Source organism: Crocuta crocuta, unplaced genomic scaffold (assembly GCF_008692635.1).
Source record: "Crocuta crocuta isolate KB4526 unplaced genomic scaffold, BGI_CrCroc_1.0 scaffold443, whole genome shotgun sequence".
NCBI lineage: Eukaryota > Metazoa > Chordata > Mammalia > Carnivora > Hyaenidae > Crocuta > Crocuta crocuta.
In genome coordinates, this window is record NW_027529446.1 from 1,802,465 (window position 1) to 1,818,127 (window position 15,663).

The following is a 15,663-nucleotide window of genomic DNA, read 5'->3' on the forward strand; positions in this document are numbered from 1 at the left end:
CCGCCCCCCACCCCCGCCCCCGTGTGTGTATTTAAGTGTGCAGCGTCCTGGGACCTCGGTAGAGCAGATGACGATGGCACGGCAGTCTCTAGGGGTGGGTGAAGCCCCTAGACCAGGGAGATCTCATGTGGGAGTGGCTCTGCCCCTAGGGGACCCTGGGTGGTATCTGGGAACATCTGTGGTTGTCGCGCCGGGGGAGCCCCTGGTGTGGAGGAGGTGAGGCCAGGGACCCCGCCCAACGCCTCCCCGTGCCCAGGGCCTCAGGAGCACCCCCCACCCCGCGAGAACACCCGCACCGACGTCCACAGTGCTGGGGGGGACCCCGACTTACACTTCAGCATTGTGATCCTGGTGGTGTGCAGGGCCCCCCCACTTATGCCCGACGCACCTGCCAAGCAGTGAGGAAGCAGCCCGGCCCCTGCCAGTGACTGGGCACCACGCCCGCCACCTTCCCTTCCTTGGGGGGGATTTCATTGTCCTTGGAGAAATTCCTCACCGGGCCTTTCCTATGGAGAAAGGATGAGTTCCTGAGGCTTAAACATTGAAAGGGAGAATCCCCAACCCTGTGGCACAGGCCTGGGTGACGGAGGGGGGCTGAAGGGGCCAGGAGAGGGTGGGAGAGAGTTGGTCTGCAAGAGTTCAGCAGGGGGGGGACCTGGGTGCTGTGGTGTAAAGTCCCAGAGGAAAGACTCACACAGTTGGGGGGCGGGGGCAGTGGTAGGTGCCTTCAGGTTCCCTGGAAACAAGGCTAAGGGGGCGGGGGGCTGGGGGCAAGGAGCGCTGCCCCTGCGTTGGCCTTTGGTGTTTGTGAGTGTCCTGGGGCTGCCCGACTGGGTGGCTGAAACAAGCTTCCCCTCACCCACTCTGGAGGCCAGAGGTCTGAAATCAAGGGTCAGCAGGGCACTGCTCCCACCGAAGGCTCCGGGGGAGGACCCCTTCCTGCCTCTTCCAGCTCCCCAGGGTTCCTCTTAACCCTTGGGGTCCCTTGGCTTACAGCTGTGTCACTCCAGTTTCTACGTCCATCGTCACATGGCCTTCTTCCTATTTGTCGGCGTCTATTTTAAGGACACCAGCATATGGCATTAGGGCCCACTCTACTCCAGGATGACGTCATCGCATCTGCGGAGATCCTGCTTGCAGATGAGGTCACCTTCTCAGGCACGGGAGGGTCAGGACCAGAGCCTGTCTTTCAGAGGACCCGNCTGCGTTGGCCTTTGGTGTTTGTGAGTGTCCTGGGGCTGCCCGACTGGGTGGCTGAAACAAGCTTCCCCTCACCCACTCTGGAGGCCAGAGGTCTGAAATCAAGGGTCAGCAGGGCACTGCTCCCACCGAAGGCTCCGGGGGGGGACCCCTTCCTGCCTCTTCCAGCTCCCCAGGGTTCCTCTTAACCCTTGGGGTCCCTTGGCTTACAGCTGTGTCACTCCAGTTTCTACGTCCATCGTCACATGGCCTTCTTCCTATTTGTCGGCGTCTATTTTTAAAACTCCACTATTTTTAAAAAAACATAAGTAAGGTGTAAACACCTTAATTTCAAAATACATGTACTGTTACAAAATGCTGATCCTCATCTGGACTTCTAGCAGTGTCACTGGTCACAGACCACCACGACAACCATGACAACAATTAGTTCGGACGCACCGGGGTGGCTCAGGCAGTTAAGCATCTGACTCCTGGTTCCGGCTCAGGTCATGATCTTGCATGAAATCGAGCCCCACGTCGGGCTCTGCGCTGACGGCACGGAGCCTGCTTGGGATCCTCTCTCCCTCTCTCTCTACCCTTTTCCTGCTCATGTGTGCGCTCTCTCTCTCAAAATAAATAAACTTAAAAGAAAAGCCATGTTGACCTACCAAGACATTCACCTTGGTTCTGTCCTGTTAACCAGACTGCAGACTTCCTGCAGATCTCACCAGATCTTCCACTCCTATCTTCATTCTGGCCCAGGACCGGATCCGGGGGCCCGCATGACATCTTGCCATCTCACCTTGTCTTCTTGGGCTCCTCCAGTCTGTGCCCTTTCCTCACATCTTCCTGGTCTTTCATGACCTTGATGCTTTTGAAGAGCACCGGCCAGGTGTTTGGTAGAAGGTCCTCGGGTTGAGTTCGTCTGGTGTTTTCTCCTGATTACACTGAGGTTACAGTTTGGGGGAAGGTAGCCCAGAGGGGTCATGTCACATCAGGGGACATCTGACGTCCACTTCACACCACAATGACGTCCATCTTGATCGCTTGGCGAGTGTGGGTTCGGCCAGGTTTCTCCAGTAGTAAAGTTCCTCTTCTTCCCTTTATCTGCACTATTTGCTGGAAGCAGGTCATTAAGTCAACCCACGTGGATGGGGGGGCGGAATCCCCACGTCCTGGAGGGAGAAGCATGGAAGAATTTACAGGTGTCTTAACACCATGATGGTAATTAACACGAATTTGGGACGTGTGACTTTAGGTCACGCGATGTCCTGCCTGTCCTCGGAGCCTCCCCGGTAATGACGTGTGCTTCTGTGGCTCTTGTCTGCCGGGATGATTGCTGGGGTGTCCCATGGTGATTTTCCTGAACAGGGCTGGGTGGTGATTTTTGAAGTTTTCCTCCAGGAACCCAGATCACGCCGTCGTAAGTACCCAGTCAATGGCCCCTATTCATTCCTCATGAGTCTGCATGAGAATTGGTGGTTTACAAGAGACATCATGTCCATGACATCACCCGAACAGCCGGTGGCCCACATGCAGTGAGTGGGGACAGAACAGGACTCCCCCAGGATGGTGTTAGAAGAGGGCCGGAGCCGGGAGTCTTAGAGCCCTGGAAACAGTCTGTTCAGGACCTGCTGCAGTAGGGAAAGGCCTCTGGGGGCTCCGTCCCTGATGCGGTGGGGACAAGTGGGTGTTTATAGCAAGGGAGCAGGCGAGGGATCAGCAGAGGGCACTTGCCGTGAGGACACATCACGGGGGATTCTGGCCGAACAGACCTGATGGGATTGCTGCTGCAGGCATTCCACGTGACCCCCACGCCACCTGGGTGACAGGAGGAAATTGGCCGGATATCCAGGGTGGTTGGACCCAGGGCAGAAGTGACTTGGCAGGCCTCTGGCTAAAATAGAGCATCTGAGCTCAACTCAGAAGCCCAGAGGTCAAGGCCTCATTGGAAGGAGGGCGCAGAGAGGCGGGAGAGAGTCCTTGGTGTCTCGAGGAAGTGTCGGAATCAGCCCTCCCCCTGGAACGGGAAGGAGGCCCCGGGAGTGTGCAGAGCACAGTCCGGGCTGTGCCTTCCTGGTGAGACAGGCCCGTCTGGACCCTTCCTGCTGCAGAGCTGGGGCGGTCTGGTAGGAGAGTCCAGGGCAAGGGAGGGGGGCCCGGGATGCAGACCCCAGGAGCTGGCTGGGCTGTGGGAAGGCAGAGATGAATCTGAGAGACGCCAGGGGTGGAGGCACCTATGGGCTTCCAAACTGTGATTCCAGAGTTTGAGGCTGGGAGGTCCTACTGGGTCGGACGGGGCTCCCTGCAAAATTCATGTCCACCCGGAATCTTGGAAAGTGAGCTTCTTTGGAAATAGGGTCTTTGCAGATGTAGTTAGTTAAGATGAGGTTTTATCGGAATGGGTGAGCCTAATCCAACGACCGGTGTCCTTATAAGAAGAGAGACACAGAATCAGAAGACAGCCATGGGACCACGGAGGCAGAGGCTGGAGGGACGTGGCCACAAGCTCAGGGTAGCTGGAGTCCCAGAACCTGGAAGAGGCGGGAAGGACCCTGTTCTGGGGCCTCGGAACTGAGACCTTGATCCCACTCTGGCCTCCAGAACATGGGAGAATAAATCTCTTCCATCCTAAGCCCCCAACGTGTGGTCATTTATTTCAGTGCCCATGGCCTCTGTCCTGGCTTCCGCTGTCCACACTCTGTGTGGGGGGGGTGGGGGAGGGCACCCGGATTGGTGCCAGAGGTGTCCGGGTCCAGGATTTGGGGGTCGGGACAGGTCTGGGCCTGGGCTTCATGGTCCCTTCTCCCCCCACAGCTCTGCCTGCCTCGGATCCTGCTTTTCCCAAGAGAAGAGGATGGCTGCTGGGTACCTGACCTCTGGGCCCCAGGTGAGTGGGAGCTCCCTCTTTCCCTGAAGATGTGCAGTGTGCTCAGAGGAAACACTCCTACGAGGAATGTGTTCCCGGATGGAGAAGGGAGCCCCGTTGCTGTGTGGGAACCCAGGGGGCCCTCCCCTCGAGCATCTGGGTCCGAGCACTTCTGCTTCTGGTAAGCGGGAGGATTGGTGTGCACTGTACTCAGCGTGTCTTTCCCCGCAAGACGGCTGCGCTTCCGTCCTGGGCTGGGGGCACTTCCCCCACCGCGGGTGGGGGGTGGGGCACGGGAGCACCGTCTTGTCGCATTAAAAAAACAATTTTTAAAGTTGTGGTAAAATACACATAACATAAAATTCACCATCGTAACCGTCTCAAAGTGCACAGCTCAGCGGCGTCGAGCACACACTGTCGTGCAGCCGCCCCCACCATCCGTCTCTAGAACTTTCCATCTCCCCAGACTGAGACTCTGTCCCCATAAACCATGGCCACCCCACCCCCTGCACCACCCCTGGCTCCCACTGTCTTCTCTCTGTCTCTGTGGACAGCACGCCTCTCGGGGCTCCCTGTTGAGTGGGGTCACTCTGTGTCTGGCTTCCGTCACTGCACATGGTGCCCTCCAGGTCCGTCCACGTGGTGGCGGGTGGCAGGACGTCCTTCCTTGCTGAGGCCGGATCAGTCTTTGTAAGGCTGGGCGAGCTGTGTTTGCTGTGAAGCTGCCTTACAGGGCATCGGCTGGGACAGCAGATCTGTGAGGACCGGTAGACAGGGCCCCTGTCCCTTAGCTCCCAGCTCTGGGCGGCAGCCACAGGTTTGGGAAGGTGATCAGTGTCTCCACCAGAAACACAGAGCCGGCCGATGGCCCGGGATCAGGCGGTCCCCGGGAGAACAGGTCCTCTCCTGTGGGCACTTGCAAGTGACCCCGGGGGTCCAGTCAGTGTCCTGGGTGTTGTCCTCATTGGGGCCCCCTGGAGAGGGGTCCTCCATCCGCTCTGGCCATCACAGGCACACCGGCTTCCAGGCCAGCCTGGTGCACACCGAGGCCGGCACAGCGCCCAGGGACGCTGCCAGGTTTCAGCTTGGAGCCCGGGCCGCCCCCAGGACCTGTGAGGTCAGGGTCTGGACAGAGCTGTGGCTTGTCCCTCTGCTGCCCCAAAGCTNGTGTGCGAGTAAATGGAGTCACCCAGACCCAGGAGGTGAGGCCAGAGGGTCGTTTCCTCTCCAGGCCACGCAGGACTTTGCGGGAGCCCCTGAGCAGCTCAAGCCTCCAACCTTATTTTATTTTATTTTTAAAAAAATTTTTAACGTTTATTTATTTTTGAGAGAGAGAGAGAGAGACAGAGTGTGAACGGGGGAGGGGCAGAGAGAGAGGGAGACACAGAATTGGGAGCAGGCTCCAGGTTCCCAGCTGTCAGCACAGAGCCTGAAGCAGGGCTTGAACTCACGAACCATGAGATCATGACCTGAGCCAAAGTCAGACGCTTAACTGACTGAGCCACCCAGGTGCCCTAGGACTGTGTTTTTTAAAGACAAAACAAAACAAAAAATCGTAAGTTCAGCCAGAGTGGCCAAAACCAGCCAGCAGGCCCAGGAGACCTGCTCGCCGGGGGTCGGAGCCATCACTTAGGAATTCCGTAGCTAACGTTCCCTCTCTGCTGGTTCCAGCCGGGCGCCGCACACTCGCCACCCCCACCCACGTGCCCTTCCTTTCCCCTGTCAGCTCTTGCCACGACTCAGCGGGTCGGGTGCTGGGCAGCAAATCCCGTTTCTTCCTCCATCTGCCCCTTGGAGCTGCAGGGAGCCCTCCGGTTTGGGACCGGGGTCTCTTTGCTCATACAGACTGGCGGGCCTGGCTTCTGGGTCCTCTGACCGTATCAGGAGCAGATGCCCTGACCCGCGTGAACTACTCAGCGTTCACTGCAACCCTGTGGAGCTGAGTTCCTTCCACTGAGCAGAGGAGGAGGCCGCGTCCTGGAAAGTCAGTAATATCCGTCCGATCCCACAAGCTGCTCTTTTTGGAATAAGCAGGGGGAGGTTGTCAAGGGGGAATGTCGCGCTCACAGATCCAAAAGCTGGATTCGTTGGTTCAGTAGGAAACGGGCCGCACGTTCCCGTCAGACCCGCGCACTAGCAGAGTCTGACCGCTGGGCTTCGCCCCTGCTGCATGTGCGCCTCCGGCTGGCCTTGGCCATGACCTCAGCCCTCCTCCTGTAAACATTGGGGGGAGGGGTCCTTTCTTGAGCTGAACCAGTGTGATGTTTTAGGAGTTAGTGGCCTTCGAGGATGTGGCCGTGGACTTCTCCCGGGAGGAGTGGGCTTTGCTGGACCCCGCTCAGAAGAGGCTCTACAGAGAGGTGATGCTGGAGACGTGCAGGAACCTGGCCGCCCTGGGTAAGCCCGGCGCGGCGCCTGCACCCCGGTTCACACCCACGTGGCGTCTGCGGTGTGTCCGCCGCTGTGTCAGGAGTGGGGGTTGTTGGTGATTAAGGCAGCCGTGGCCCCTGCCCTGTGGGCCGCCTGGTCCGCTGGTTCCTTCAGTACGTGGCTCACAGAGCTGGTGCTGAGCCGCAGCCTCCCCTCGGGCATAGAAAACGTCCCCGATTCCCCTTGGGTACAAAGTCATAGTGGAACATATTTCTGTGGGTGTGGTAAAATACATATAACATTACACTTGCCTTTTAAACCATTTTTGAGCACAATTCAGTGGCAGTAATTACATTCAAAATGTCGTGCAGCCACCTCCACCTTCCGTCTCCAGAACCTTCCGTCTCCCGACTGAGACTCTGTCCCCATGGAACACTGACTCCCTGCCCCCCACCCCACCCCCAGCTCCCACCATCCACTCTCTGTCTCTGTGGACGGGACGTCTCTGGGGACCCCCTGTGGGTGGGGTCACACAGGACGTGTCCTTCCGTGTCTGGTTCCTGTCACTGTGCACAGTATCCTCCGGGTCTGTACACACAGTTCTGGGTGGCAGGACGTCCTTCCTGTTTATTTTATTATTTATTTAATTTTTAAAGAACGTTTATTTATTTTGAGGGGAGGGGCAGAGGGAGTGGGAACAGAGGAGATAGCCCGACTGGGGCTCGAACTCACAAACCACGAGATCATGACTTGAGCTAAAGTCAGACATTTAACGACTGAGCCACCCAGGCGCCCCCGTCCTTTTTTATTATTTATTTATTTATTTATTTTTGAGACAGAGAGAGACAGCGTGAGCAGGGGAGGGGCAGAGAGAGAGGGAGACGCAGGATCTGAAACAGGCTCCAGTCTCTGAGCTGTCAGCACAGAGCCCGACACGGGGCTCGAACCCACGAACTGTGAGATCATGACCTGAGCCGAGATCAAGAGTCAAGTGTTTAGCCAACTGAGCCCGGCAGGTGCCCTGAGATCCGCAAGTTTTTAATCGGGAGAATGAAATCTTCAGCTTGTTCCACACGCCTCCTCTCCAGCCTGCTCTTGTCTCTTCCAGAAGCCTTGGAGAACGGAAGTGCCGATGCAGGCGTTGAGTTTGGCGCACTGTCCCCAACCCAGGCCTCTCAGGCCGCCGGTCCTTTCCCACGAATGGGGGGTTCCCTCTTTCTACCGGTGGTGCCTTTCCAGGCGGAGCCAGGAGAAGCCGTGTGGATGGGGGAGGAAGGAGCTCCTCGAACCTCCTGGTCAGGTGAGAGGCAGGCAGACGCGGGCCACTGAGGGGGGGCGGCGTCTTGGGGACCGCAGGGCGCAGGTCTCTCCACCGACGCCCATTGCACGCGGAGAAGGTTGAGGTCTTTGGCTGCGATTTCTCACATACCTTCATTCGTTCCCCAGCAGGCTTGTCCTGTGCACTGGCTTCCTCAAGCCTTTGGGTGCAGAGGGAATATATCCCATTTCCTTCTTTAAAAAAATTTTTTTAAATGTTTCTTTATTTTTGAGAGAGAGAGAATGTGAACAGGGAGGGGGGGAGAGAGAGGGAGAGGGAGACACAGAATCCGAAGCAGCTCCAGGCTCTGAGCTGTCAGCACAGAGCCTGATGTGGGGCTTGAACCCACGAACCTTGACATCATGACCTGAGTTGAAGTCAGACACTCAGCCGACTGAGCCACACAGGCGCCCCTTATTTCCTTCCTGAAACTATTCCACCAATGTTTCTTGTTACATCTCCTTCCTCTCTGCTTTCTTGATAATTCTCTCTCTCTCCCATTCTCATCCCCCTCCTTTGTACGGCCATCCCTCCTACATTTACATCTCCCTGTTTTCCATCACGGGCAAACTTCTTACCCTGCGTCCTGGCCTCAGGACCTTTTCCTGTTTCCCCCCATGTTGAGCGTCGATATTTGAACACAAATTCACAATACGCCTCGTGTATGTTGGAAGTACTCTTGTGCCGCCATTATTAAGTTAAAAGTTTCTTCCCTTTCCCCCCTCCTCAATTTATTTCAGATTTGGATGCTAGACTGAAAAGCCAGGCGTTGTCTTGTAAGAAGGTGGTTTGCGGGGAAGAACCACCCAGAGGTATGAATATAACAAAGTTTCCCAAAGAAGACTGGGGACATGGTGAACTTGAGGGGAACCGTGAAGACCCCTACAGCCTCTCGAGGCAAGTGGCAAACCCCCAAGTGGAGGTGTTTGCTCAGAGGGAGACCACCGCCTGTCCTGAGCTTGGGGGAGCCTGTGCTATGAGCTCAGACCTTGCTTTAGCTCAAGGAGATTCTGTCGGAAAACATTTCCGTGACTGTGGTCTAGATCTTGAGAGTTTGGTAGCTGATCCATTCTTACACCAGCATCAGATGGGATTCACAGATCAGAGACCCTGTGAAGGGAACGAATATGGAAAAGATGTCAGCCACAGTAGTCCCCTCAGTCAACACAACGGAGCCGCGGACAGCGGGGAGTCGCGTCGTCGTGGTGTGGCCCTCACGACACACAACACGGTGAATGCGGCGAGGAAACCCTATGAATGTCAGCACTGCGGGAAGGTGTTTAACCGGAGGCATTCCCTGAGTGAGCACCAGAGAATCCATACAGGGGAGAGACCGTATGAATGTCAGGAATGCGGGAGAGCCTTCACGCACAGCTCAACCCTCACGCGGCACTTGAAGACTCATACTGGAGAGAAGCCCTACGCGTGCGGCGAGTGCGGCAAAACCTTCAACAGGATTTCGTCTCTGACCCAACACCAGAGGATCCACACAGGGGAAAAGCCCTACAGATGCAAAGACTGCGGCAAGTCCTTCTGCCAGAGCTCTTACCTGATCTTGCATAAGAGAACGCACACGGGTGAGAAGCCCTATGAGTGTAACGAGTGTGGCAAGGCCTTCAGTGATCGCTCCTCACTTAACCAACACGAGCGGACTCACACCGGTGAGAACCCCTATGAGTGTGGCCAGTGTGGAAGAGCCTTCAGCCAGAGGTCGTCCCTGGTCAGGCACGAGCGGACTCACACCGGAGAGAGGCCGTACGGCTGCAGGGAGTGCGGGAAGGCGTTCAGCCAGAGATCCGCCCTTATCACACATCAGAAAACTCACACCAGCCAGAAGGCCTATAAAATAATTGACTGTGGGAAAGCTTTCTACCAGAGCAGCCGGCTCATTGGGTTTTAGAGGTGGCTGGCTGTAATGTCTCTTCTGGCTCGCTGCTGCAGAGGTATGGTTAGATTTTGCCCTTCTGATGGGACTGTTGGAGAAGAGGCTTCTGCCACATTCTTGAGGAAAAGCACCAAGATCTAGATCTGAGAAGGGACCTTTTAATGGGGGAAGTTGCCATTGAGCTGTGCGCAGTGAGGCCCATCTTTTTGGAAAAGATTGGTAAATGTGAACAGTAACGTGGAACGGGGTTTTGATAAGAGCTCTCATACTAAGTTAGTTGGTCAAACAAAAGGCATTCTGTTTCAACCTTTTGTTTCAAAATTCAGTATTTAAAAAAATATGTTTATTATTTCAAGAAGGAGTGCTAGCAGATGAGGGGCAGAGAGAGATGGAGAGAGAGAGAGAGAGAGAGAGTCCTAAGCAGGTTCCACACTGTCAGCGCAGAGCCTGACACGGGCTCGATTCCACAAACCCCGAGATCATGACCTGAACCGAAATCAAGAGTCAGATGTTCAACCAACAGAGCCAGCCAGGTGCCCCATCAAAATTCAGTTTTTTTTTTTTAAATATTTTATTTATTTTTGAGAGAGAGATAGAGACAGCATGAACAGGGGAGGGTCAGAGAGAGAGGGAGACACAGAATCTGAAGCAGGCTCCAGGCTGTGAGCTAGTTGTCAGCACAGAGCCCCACGCGGGGCTCGAACCCACGAACCGCGAGATCATGACCTGAGCCGAAGCCGGACGCTTATCGACTGAGCCACCCAGGTGCCCCAAAATTCAGTATTTTTTTTAAATGTTTATTTATTTGTGAGAGACTGACAGATAAATGGGAAAGAGACACAGAGAGAGGGAGACACAGAATTGGAAGCAGGCTCCAGGCTCTGAGCTGTCAGCACAGAGCCCAATGCAGGGCTAGAACTCATGAGCCTTGAGATCATGACCTGAGCCGAAGTCGGATGCCTAACTGACTGAGCCACCCGGACGCCCAAAATTCAGCATCTTTGTTTCAGTAATCTGTTTCAGTACTTTACTTAGTCTTTCGGTCCCTGTTGGTTACTTAGCTAGGTCCTAACTCGTTTCGTGCCTGGCTCCGTCAGCACAGAATGCTAGCACAGAGAGAGCTTTGGGTACAAAGTGAAAAATAAAGAGTGCAAAATAGTATGTGTGATTCTGTCCAGTGAATTCTGAATATATACACAAACGGACAAAGGCTGGACAGAGATGTGGAGGAACGAACAGAGCTTATTTGTCAGTTATCTGAGCATGTGTGATTTCGTGCCTTTTGCCATTTGGTTTGGTGTTGCTATAATCATTCTGACCGTGAGCAGAAATCAGACAACCCCAAGGGATATCAGCTTTCTTGGGTCAGGCAGGTAGGATTGTAGACGGCATGGTGGGGAGGGTAGATGCAGTAGGTGTTGGGACGGGGGACGTGGGGCCGCCTTTGACAGCCCGGGAAAAGTCCCACCTGCGAGGCCGACCTGCCAGAGTGGAGACCAGGAGCTCTGATGTGCACCGTCATCATCACCGTCACCGTCACGATCACCGTCACTGTCACCGTCACCATCACCATTTATTGGCTGTGGTTCGTCATTGACTCTCCTCAGCCACCCCAGGAGATAGTCGCTGTTCACACCCTCCCGCTCCAGCAGGGTTAACGGAAATAAAGGACGTTGTCCAAAGTCAGATGACTAGAAAGTGGCGGACCCAGGATTTGAACTGGAACAGTCTGTACAAGTGCCCATGCCACATTTGGAGCTGTTTTCTACATTCTCGCCTGGAAGTCATTTGACCTCCATCTAAATCTTCCCCTTTGTCTGTGGCTGATGAGGAAGGTTGCCCGTCAGGTCTCCTCTCACCTGAGTGGTACCTGATCACATCGCAGTTGCTGCCTTTCTCTAAAGTAGAGATCCCTCCTCTGGCGTCTGTGTAGACCCTCCTGGGTTGATGGATAAGTTTCTCCAAGGGCTCTGGGAACAGTCTTGTGCCGGATGCAGTTGTGTGTTGGGGACCATGGTGTGTCATCTGGGGAAGCGTCCAGCTTTCATCCACTTCTGAGGCCTGGCTGACGTAGGGGTGTTACAGTGCACTGTTTTCCAGTCTCGATCCCTTGCTCCCTCCAAGAGTTGTTTGGAACTCCTTGTGCTAGGTGGCCGGGCACAGGGCGTATGGGGCGCCTGCCCTCCCTGCACATATATTCCAGTAGTGAGGAGGCAGGTTGTGACGTGTGCAGTCACCCGAGTGTCCTGTGATTGGTTAAATACTCATACCCATCTTGATATATATGTTTTATATTTATTTTTGAGAGAGAGAGAACACAAGCAGGGGAGGGGCAGAAAGAGAGGGAGAGGGAATCCCAGGCAGGGTCTGTACCATCCGCGCAGAGCCCAACACGGGGCTTGATCCCACAAACCATGAGATCATGACCTGAGCCAAAATCAAGAGTTGGACGAATATACCGACTGAGCCCCCCAGGAGCCCCCTGTCTTGAGAGTCAGAGGATCCCGCCACTATGTTTTCATTTTGCCGTGAGCCCTGCAGTGTAGCCAGACCCATGATGGAGTGAGGGGCAGGGACAATGTGAAACAGCTAAGCACATACTTTAATTAAATCGTGACAGATTCTGTTAGTGCTCTTGGGGACTTAAACAGGATGCTGCTGTGATAGATAATATGAGAGAGGCCAACCTCGGGCCTTTCTGAGCACCTGACATTTGATTTGAAATGTGAGTCACTGGAGCCTTCAAGGTGAGGAATTTAACCAGAGGAGAGCTTCCGTTAGCTTTGTTTTCACATATTTCAAAAATATTTATAGGGGCACCTGGCTGGCTCAGTTGGTAGAGTGTGTGACTCTTGATCTCAGGGTTGTGAGATCATGGACATGGAGCCTATTAAAAATATATATTTACAGGGGCGCCTGGGTGGCTCAGTCGGTTAGGTGTCCGACTTTGGCTCAGGTCATGATCTCATGGTTCTTGGGTTCGAGCCCTGCATTGGGCTCTGTGCTGACAGCCAGCCCAGAGCCTGGAGCCTGCTTTGGATTCTGTGTCTCCCTCTCTCTTTGACCCTCCCCTGCTCACGCTGTCTCTCCCTCTCTCTCAGAAATAAATAAAACACTAAAAAAATATATACTTACAATGCTTGTTTTTTTTTTTTTTAATTTATCTGACTCAAAGTATTTTGAGAGAGAATATATTAAACTTCTGGCTGTTTACCCATCTTCCTCTCTTTAAAAACAAATTCTTTTTCTTGTCTGATTGCTCTGGCTCGGTCTTTTAGTGCAGTGCTGAACAGGAGTGTCGAGAACACACCTCCTTGCTTTGTTGCAGACCTTACAGAAAAACATTTAGTCTTTCACTGTGGACTGTGATGTTTTCTGTGGGCTTTCTGTAGATTCCCGCCATCTTTATTATCCTTTAAGTCTCTGCTTTTTTTTGTGCTGTGGTCTGAGAATGTGTCTACTGTCTTGAATCTTTGAAATGTGTTGTGTTTTGCTGTGTGGTGTACTCTGTGATCGAGTTTCATTTATTTGTTTTAATGTTTTATTTATTTTTGAGAGAGAGAGAGACAGTGTGAGCAGGGATTGTCAGAGAGAGGGAGACACAGAATCCAAAGTAGGCTCCAGGCTCTGAGCTGTCAGCACAGAGCGCGACACGGGGCTCGAACCCACGAACCATGAGATCATGACCTGAGCCGACATCGGACGCCTAACCGACGGAGCCACCCCAGCGCCCCTGTGAGTTTTAGAATTGTTCTCTAGATCTTGGGAAGAAGCTGTGTTCTTTGTTTTTATGCTTTGGAATCGGCTTATCTGTTATATCAACCTTATTAATCATTGGCTGTCAAGTTTTATGTCAGGACGTTCAGATTTAACAAGTGAGACTTGGTGCCCAGTAATATGCATTAAAAAATTTCTTTTAATGTTTATTTTTGAGGGAGAGACAGAGACAGAGTGCTAGCAGGGCAGGGGCAGAGAGAGAGGGAGACACAGAATCTGAAGCAGGCTCCAGGCTCTGAGCCGTCAGCACAGAGCCTGATGCGGGACTTGAACTTGGGAATGGCAAGATCATGACCTGAACTGAACTCAGACGACCAACCAACTAAGCTACCCAGATGCCCCAGTAACATGTATTTACAAACCATTTTTTAAAAATATTTATTTTTGAGAGACAGAGTGCAAGTGGGGGAGGGTCAGAGAGAGGGAGGGAGACACAGGATCTGAAACAGGCTCCAGACTCTGAGCTGTCAGCACAGAGCTGGACGTGGGTCTCGAACTCACGAACTGTGAGCCAAAGTTGGATGCTGAACTGACTGAGTCACCCAGGCGCTCCTGATCTGATAGAGGTTGGTAAACTCTATCTAGAGGATTTCCTAAAGCTTAGCAGTAGATACGTGAGTATTTAAAATGTTGCTTCATGTTGTGTCTGGTTGAAATAGCGAGCGACGGCTTGAAAGTGCTCCCCTTCTCCCTGTGTTGTGGTTTTCATCAGGACGTGCTTCTCTGAGGAATGCAAAATCCAGCCCTCTGAGTGTCTTTTTTTTTTTTAATATATATATTTTTAAATTTATTTCTAGGAGAGAGNCAAACAAACAAAAAACACACAAATAGATGCTTACTGTTTGGATAAAATTTCTAGTCAGAATATCATCTATCAGAAAAGTGCTACCCTTCAAACACAAAGACGCAAAGACATTGTTCTCTAAAACACCGTCAGACCACTCCGAGATGCGCCGTTGTGGGAGCAGAGTCGTGTCGAAGGAGCCTGTGGAAAGTTCAAAGTCCTCTCGTGAAAATTAAGACTGGGAAGAGGCGTTCTTTATGCCACATACTGAGGCATTTTCCTCTGCTTCAGACCCATTATGTGAACTTCCTGTTACTGCTACAACGAATTGCCACATATTTAGTGACTACTTAAAAAAACCAATTTCTTACAACAATTTTGGAGGTCTAAAATCAAGGTGTTGACAAGGCTGTTATCTTTTTGGGGAGCCTAAGAGAGAATGTTTCCTCACCTTTATCTGGCTTCTAGAAGCCACCCAAACCCCTTGGCCCGCGGTCCCTCCTTCATCCTCACAGCCAGCAGCTGGGGGTCTGACCGTCTCTCTGACCCCAAGCCCCTGCCTTTGTCTCGTGAGGACCTTATGAGGACGCTGGGCCGCCTGGGAACCCAGGGCCACCCCCACCTCAGGGTCCTTAATCACCTCTGCCAAGTCCCTTTTGGCATGTGGGGGCCATATTCTCAGGTTCCGGTGATGAGCACGTGTCCACACCTTTCATACTTGGCTTTATGAAGTGGGGCTGAAGTGGGGTGGACAGGCCGCAAACCACATTTCTACTTTGCCAGCCACTCCCCAAATACTAGAACCTTCTAACCGCAGGGAGGATGGAGGCTGCAGGAGGGAGAAGGGATCTGTTTGCTCCTTCCTGTCCCTGTCACTCTTCGCACGTTTGAGAATGCCTTTGTCACCTCCATGCGTGAATCACATCCCAAATAACTCGACTCATGCTTCTTTCCCCTCGGGTTGCTATAGTTTTACTTTCTTCTCTGTGCCAGTGTTTTGTGAAGAATTCGGAGACCAGCTTCATTTTTCACCGTAACGAATGGAATGACATGTCCTTTATGAGCGATGCTTATGGGGCATTTATCTCAACACACGGGTGCAGGCGAGGCGGGTGCTGGACGCTCATGCCAGCAGAACCCAGTCTTCAGGCCGACTTCTAAATCTCATGCTGAGTTATTGAAACTTGGTATTCATTATTAATCCACATTAAGCAAGAAAGTATATAATCATACTTTACTTTCAAAAGCTTATGAATCCAACAGGTGATTTATTTGTAGCTCGAAGCTTTTTATGTATTAATTTTCCAAACACTAATTTTTATGAAAGCGTATAAAACCTTTTTGCAACACCCCCTCCCCGCCCAGGATTTTTTTTTTTTTTAAATTCTGTTTGTAAGTCAAATAAGTGATACCAGAGTTTGGACGTCCAGACGCGGCCTAGACACCGTTTTCTGAGGCGGGCAGGCGTTATTAGATACGTT

At 52.9% G+C, this 15,663-nt stretch overlaps 1 protein-coding gene across 4 annotated transcripts in view; it reads left to right on the forward strand.

Moving 5' to 3' along the window:
• ZNF554 (zinc finger protein 554) overlaps positions 1–10,782 on the forward strand; it is an 11,736-nt gene extending 954 nt beyond the window's left edge. The window contains exons 1-5 of one of the 4 annotated variants that reach the window (XM_077760689.1): positions 22–94; positions 3,997–4,069; positions 6,319–6,445; positions 7,527–7,718; positions 8,477–10,782. In XM_077760689.1, the coding sequence (XP_077616815.1) occupies positions 4,037–4,069; positions 6,319–6,445; positions 7,527–7,718; positions 8,477–9,636 (1,512 nt within the window). In that variant the 5' untranslated portion in view covers positions 22–94; positions 3,997–4,036 and the 3' untranslated portion in view covers positions 9,637–10,782. Of the gene's footprint in view, positions 1–21; positions 95–3,996; positions 4,070–6,318; positions 6,446–7,526; positions 7,719–8,476 lie in introns of those variants that run through there. The other 3 variants (XM_077760688.1, XM_077760690.1, XM_077760691.1) reach the window with 3 other exon arrangements.
• Positions 10,783–15,663: the final 4,881 nt, after the last annotated feature.